This window comes from Larus michahellis, chromosome 3, assembly GCF_964199755.1.
Source record: "Larus michahellis chromosome 3, bLarMic1.1, whole genome shotgun sequence".
Lineage (NCBI taxonomy): Eukaryota > Metazoa > Chordata > Aves > Charadriiformes > Laridae > Larus > Larus michahellis.
In genome coordinates this window covers 65,348,623-65,355,223 of record NC_133898.1, presented here as the reverse complement: position 1 = coordinate 65,355,223, position 6,601 = coordinate 65,348,623, and the positions used below count along the sequence as shown (strand labels likewise).

The window sequence follows — 6,601 nt, the reverse complement described above, 5'->3', positions numbered from 1 at the left end:
GCTCCTGAGGGCGGGCTGGGGGCGGGCCGGGCGCGGGCTCTCCCCGCCGCCCTGAGGCCAAAACGCCGCCCGCCTCTGCCGCCTGCTCGTGAAGGGCTCCGGTATTTCCCTCCCCGCCTGCGTCCACCCAGGAACCCGTCGTCCCTTCCCGAGCGGGACGGGGTGTAGCGCTCATAGAATCATAGAATTGCCTAGGTTGGAAGGGTCCTCTAAGATCGTCGAGTCCAACCATCAACCTAACTCTGACAAAACCCATCACTAAACCATGTCCCTCAGCACCATGTCTGCCTGTCTTTTAATTACCTCCAGGGATGAAGATTCCACCACTTCCCTGGGCAGCCTGTTCCAATGGTTGATTACCCTTTCAGTGAAGAAATTTTACTAATATCCAAACTAAACCTCCCCTGGCACAAATTGAGGCCATTTCCTCTTGTTCTATCACTTGTTACTTGGGAGAAGAGACCGACCCCACCTCCCTACACCCTCCTTTCAGGTAGTTGTAGAGAGCGAGAAGGTCTCCCCTCAGCCCCCTTTTCTCCAGGCTGAACAACCCCAGCTCCCTCAGCCGCTCCTCATAAGATTTGTGTCTCATGTCTCTGCAGCTCCTTTCAGCCCTACCAGTATGCGGTGGCTGCCGGGATAGAGCAGTGGCCCGAACCCTGTCAAGGTGATGTTTCCTTGACCATTGGAATAGCTTCGGAGGATGCCCATGCTGAAGGTGCCTCACTTCACGAGATGTGCTGAGGGTGAGTCATGGGTGGCACGTCCTTCCAAAGATGAATCTTCCAGCATCTCTGTAGCCTATGCTGGTGCTTCTCCTGTCTCTCCTGATGCCCAAATTGTGTATTTTTGCATCAGACCCTAGCGGCCATTGGATGGCCTTTAAGAAATAATTGTGTTTGATCAGCAAATACCAACTTTCAAAATCATCACCACGAATGGAAATTTCTTTGGCAATCTCATCAGCACAGTTAAAAATGAATGAGCAGACAACTGAATTAATCTCTCTCCACCTGGGAAGGATGTGTATTTTAGTGCTGTTCTATGGAAACAGAATTTCAGTTTCCAGAGCTATTAACTACAGCTGTTACATTTCATCCAAAAATATCTAAAGGGCTGTGAAAATGAGAAGTACATAATTTTTTAATATTTTCATTTATATACTTTGATGAGTGTATGAAGTTAAAGGCTGATAAAAAGCATTGTGACTTCATGGTATCATTCTTTCTGACTGACTGTCACATTACTCTGATTTACAAAAGCACTTGATATCACAATAGGAGCCTCTTCATATCTCCTTTGCATTCAATGTTGACCTACTTTCTCTATGTCTTCTTTTACCTTCACCCTTTTGGATGTCACTTTGGTTCTCAAAAGGAATCCTTAAACGCCTTTGACCTCTTGCTATGGTGTCTTATCTAGTTTATCTTTGGATTTCTTCATGTTCTCCTTTTCTTTTTGATCACACCAAAGGACTGCAGACACCGAGCAGCTCCTTCGTGTGGGAATTTTGAAGTAGACTCTCTGAAGCTTATTCTGTAGAGCACGCCAAAGTTACAACTGCTCTGTGTGTGGCTTAAAATGCTTTGAAAGAAAAAAAATCATTTAAAAAAAGCTCAGGGTCTGACCCAAAGCCCACTGACATCAGTGACCTGACATCGAATTTGGTGAGATTTGGAGCAGGAACTGTATTTCATTTAATGAATTTTATCACATCCTTTAAATTAAAAAAAAAAAAAAAGTAGGAAACAGTTCGGTAAATGGCAGTCGTGAGTACACTTCTGATTAAGGTGTAAACAGGTTCAGAAAAGGTCACCAGCCCACACAGGCACAGCTACTGAAATCTCCAGTGAGGGAAAAGATCCTCAGTGCACAGTCACATCTGTAATGATGCAAAGGGTAAATAATAAAAATAGTACCTTGTAAGACTTTGTGAATAATGCCAGACAGGTGTCTGCAACTGCAGGAAACTCTCTAAACGTGGGCATGGCGTGCCTGCCTGCGCGACACTGGAGCCAGCGGGTCCCCGCAGGAGGCTGTGTGAGTCTCACTGCTGCGCCTCACAAGGAGAAGCCCCTGCCTCTTGCTCTCGCAGCACAGTCCCGCTTGGGAAAGCTCTCCGCAGCTTGGGAAGGAGCAGGCTGGTCTGTCAGCCGAGGGAGGCAGGGGAGGAAATGATGAAGGCAATTCCCTGGGAGATGCTGAGCAGAAAAGACCTTTTGACCTGACTAATGGCTGACATACGAGACTCACGTACCAGATGGATTGCTTGGACAAAAGCGCAGGGTGCCTGAGCTGTATGACTGCCGGGAAGACTGCAAAACCACCATGCCTGGGGAGCTGCATGGGGCTTGAGGACGAGGCATTTGATTGCTTGGTGGGAAGCAGAGGCTGTGAAACTTAATTTCACATGGACGTTTTTTCAGACTCCGTAGGCTTTGATTCAGACCCAGGGAGCAGGAGATGCTGAAATGTTTTCATACAGTCTCAACGGGACTTTCATATTTCATAGCTAGACAATGTGGCCCTAGATATGTTAAAAATAGAGTGAAGTCCTGTCTATCTTTGCTATTGTGCCAGTGGCTTCAGGGCAGCAAGGATTTAATTCAAGTCAGAATATAAAATGATTTGCCTGTAAGAAGCGGTGAAAACATAAAATCTCCTTTTAAAGATGAATCATGTTGTAAAAGCGTATCTGTAAAACAAGCACCAGAAAACGAAACCACGGGGCTTGATTTTGCTTTCGCCAAAGTCGGTGTGACTCCCGCTTCTGATCTGAAAGGCAGGAGGACTGACTACCTCCCAAAACGTTGAGTCACACGGTTGTAAATCTGGTGAAAAACCTCTTGCCTGGAACCCAAACCTAAAGAAAGACGAAGAAGAAGGGGAGGGGAGCGGGAGATTTGACTCATCGCCCTCCCGGCTGGGCTGCAAGGGGTGCCGTGCCTTGTGCAGCCTCCCGGTTTTGCCGGGGACGGGCCGGGGGGAGGAGGGAGGGCACCCTCTTACACAAAACAGAAGTGGTGGCGTTGGGTGCCCGCCTCTTTTTTAACTGATTCTCTTTTTTTTTTTTTTTCCCCGAGAGTTGGAAATGAGGAGAGCGGGGAGCATGAAGACACCCCGGGGCGAGGGGGGGGGTGGTGTGTGTTCACATGCACGGAGGGAGGGGACGCGGGGGACCACCCCCCCCCGCCCCCTTCCCTTGCTTTGCCCCTGTGCAAACACAAAATTTAGGCTCCAACAGACTCAGAGTCCCCGTGGCCGTCCCGGCGGGGCGGCCCCGTTCCGGCGGGGCGGTCGGAGTGGAGGGGCGGCTCTTCCCCCGCAAACTTTGCCTTTCCCCTCCCTCGCCGCCTCTTTCCCTCCTCTCCTCCCCTCCCTGCCCCTCTCGGCTCCCCGGCGGCGATGGCTGAGAGGCCGGGGAGCATCGGGGGAGCATCGCTGCCTTCCTGGTCCTTGCCCGGTCACCGCGGCCGCTCCCAAAGCGACATCTCCTCCTTCTCCTCCTCCCGGAGACCCTGCCTGCTCCGGTCCAACGTGGGAGGCTCAGGTAAGGGGGAGGGAGGGGAGGGTCCCTGTGTCCGAGCCACCCCCCTCCCCGAGCCGAGCTGAACTGGGGAATTTGGGAAAAGACATCCTCCTCCGCACCCTGTCCCGCCCTCCCTGACCTGGGACTGTCTTCTCTCAAAGTGTGGGACCCTGGTTTACGGGGTGCTTATCTACCCCTCAAGATGATGTTCATCAGGTTCCCAGCTTTTCATACTCATGTTCACAGGTTTAAATGAACGCCAGTAAACAAACGAGTTGATGTTTGTCACGTTACCTGCTGTTCATACCTGTGTTTTCAGGTTTAAATGAATCCCAGTAAAGTTGTAGGTACCCATCCATTCTCTGAAGCATCTCTGACTGCAAGGGCAGAAAAGCCCCAGAAAGGCTTCAGGGTGTATTGCAGGGACATCAAAACTCCTCATCCTGCCGCTTCACACATTACACTTCAATTGCATGGTAAGATTTTACACTTATATCTCCTTCAGGTTCTTCATTAACGGGTGAGGCAAAAAAAAGGTGTGAGTTAGTATCCCACCATCCTCCTTCAGGAGGTAACCACTGCAAGTGCACATGGGATGATCTGGGGGTAGAAGCTGGCCCTTTGGGACAGAGTAGGCTTCCTGCAGGATTTGGAGTAGCTGTGCTGCGTAAAATGAGAGGAAGTGAGAGTCCTAGTTTACAGTGTGGTTATTTGAAAGTGGCCAAAGTAAAATAAACATATACTCAGTTGGGCTATTCTTTACTCAGGCTGTTTCCTGAGGTCGGGTATTAAGGAAAATGAAATTCTGGTCTCCATACAGCTGAGCACATTTTGAAAATGTGTGCTCTCCCGGTTGCAAATCAGCCCTGCTCTATTGACTAAAACAAGACCGTAGGCACATACGTGCCTGGCAATGTAGGTATTTTGGATGCATTCGTACACTCTTCTTCACAGAGGTATCTGTGAACCACAGTGCCATCAGGGAAGCTCCAGAGTGCACCGAGGGACCTTCTCTGCTGCAGCACAAGTAGGACAAGGCAGCACGTGGTTGAGTCTGCAATGGACCACAGTGTCCTGTTACGTTTGCTCCTCAGGGAGTCTTAAGATGAAGCAGACCATTTGCTAGGGGAAGCTCAAATATATGGCTCTGCCTGCCTGACGAGGAGAGAGGGAGCGAAAACTTGCTTAGTCACATAGAAGCAAGTAGATTCAACTTGTAGGGCCAGAGGCTGCAAGCAAAAACATCTCAATGTGACATTTTCTGCATCATTTTCTGCTCTACCTTTTTCTGTGTCTACTTAGAAGTTACATTGAAGGACATTTGGGACAGGGAGGAGGTTCCAGTAGTTCGTCCAAATCAGAAAGGATTACTTTTAGGTGTAAGGTGTATTTCAGAACTGTCTGGAAGAGTGCTCATGAACAATGTCCTATGACTTGATGTGTACGCAAGGTGCCTTAACTGGGCTGCAGAGGGATCACCACAGAGGTTGACAAGATTGAGACTATGTCAATGTTAGACTATATTGGCTGTTAGTTTAACTACAAAGACTACTAATGGCTCGTTAGAAGAGACTGGCAAGTCCAGTGGAGGTAAAATGATGGTATTTTTAAATCGTGTCTTTATTTGTAGCTTATGACACTCAAAATTTAGGCCTCCCAGTTGCCCTACTTGGTTTTTTCTTTTAATTTTGAGGATGTGCTTCCTGCCAGCAAGTGACAAGAGTTGCTTTCTCTGGTTTTTATTTTTTCGACATCTTTTCTTTCATTCTGTATTTTCTCCATCGCTGCTTCCTGTATTTTTTTTCCAGCTGCTCATTGGGCATAACAAAAATACATGCTGCCACACAACTGTTGATACCATCTTTAAGAAGGAAAGTATGCATTAAAGATGCAAAGCTGTTTAATTTTTAATGTGGTGGTTAGAGAATTGGTTTTATACTGAGATGCCATTAAAATAACCTGCTTTTTCATTCCCCCACTAACCTGGAGAACAACCGTAATGAGGACAGAAAGGTGAAGCACTTAGAGAAACAGTATGAGCCCTATTATTATTTTTGCTTCTACCTCTTTCTCTAGCTGCACCATTTGCTTAATTTAAAGTAGGTCACTCATTTACATCAGATGTTACCTGTGCTCCAGCTGCTCCATTCAGAAAAGAACAATTTGCATTTTAAATAACCTGCAAAATGTTTGCTATTCCTGGAGTGATTCATTTGTTGAAGTCACAAGTTGCAGTTTCTGCTGCACATTTGCCTTCATTTTCTAGATCCCGAGGCCAGTTGTGCTGACAAGACGATATTGTCTCCTCACGCTCCATCAGCGATGGGTTGGTACCCCTATAGACAGCTCACGCTGTCATTTATTTTACCACCTGCCTTCTCAATGCAGGATTTGTTAGGAGGCAGTATTTGTAGAGACCCTTCAAGCCAAGGGAAACATAATAGCCTTTCTAAAAGCAGCTTTGGCAGTGGCTCATAAAATGCATCTGTTTGTTATCCTAGATCGGTACTGTATGTATCTCAAGGCTGGTCGGGTGGTCCCTGTGTTTATGCTGCCTGTTCTTTCTTACCCCCACTCCTTCCTCTGCCATTATCGGATGCTGCAAGTAGCAACTTCCTGGTATCACTTTACAGCATCTCACTTCATCAGCTGCGGTCCAGTTTGTGGGGACAGTTTATTTTCAGTTTTTTCTTCTTCTTAAAGCTGGCCTTTTCTTTTAGGATTAGTGGTAGATTACTTAACTTTCCTCTCAGGGCTGTCACCTCACCCATCATTTTATCACGTCTTTACCTTCCAACTCTTTCTTCTGGTAAGACCCTGGGAAGAATAAGGTGATCCTCATCCTGAGTAAGGATGGCACAAACTAGACTTTTGATTTAGACCCTGAAAAAGTGTAATGCCAGTGAAGTTCAGAGCCTCTGTGGCAGACATAGCCTGTGCATCGCTTCAACATTGTGGTACGCCCCACCTGACAATGGGTTAGTTTGCCAGAGCATCTCAAGGAGATTGTTGGAGAAAAACATATTCTCCTAAAATTTCAGAGCAACACCAGAGACACTTGAAGAAAGCTGC

The 6,601-nt window shown here is 47.4% G+C and overlaps 1 protein-coding gene across 4 annotated transcripts in view; it reads left to right on the top strand.

Annotated features, from left to right (window-relative positions):
* The first annotated feature begins 3,338 nt into the window (after window positions 1-3,338).
* The window catches only part of PHACTR2 (phosphatase and actin regulator 2), a 138,489-nt gene continuing 135,226 nt past the window's right edge, over window positions 3,339-6,601 (top strand). For 3 of the 4 annotated variants that reach the window (XR_012586211.1, XM_074580529.1, XM_074580534.1), the window contains exon 1: window positions 3,391-3,550. Coding sequence is in view for 3 of the 4 variants with exons in the window: in XM_074580529.1 (XP_074436630.1) it covers window positions 3,406-3,550 (145 nt within the window). In the remaining variant the exon portion in view is untranslated. Of the gene's footprint in view, window positions 3,551-6,601 lie in introns of all 4 variants that reach the window. The other variant, XM_074580537.1, reaches the window with a different exon arrangement.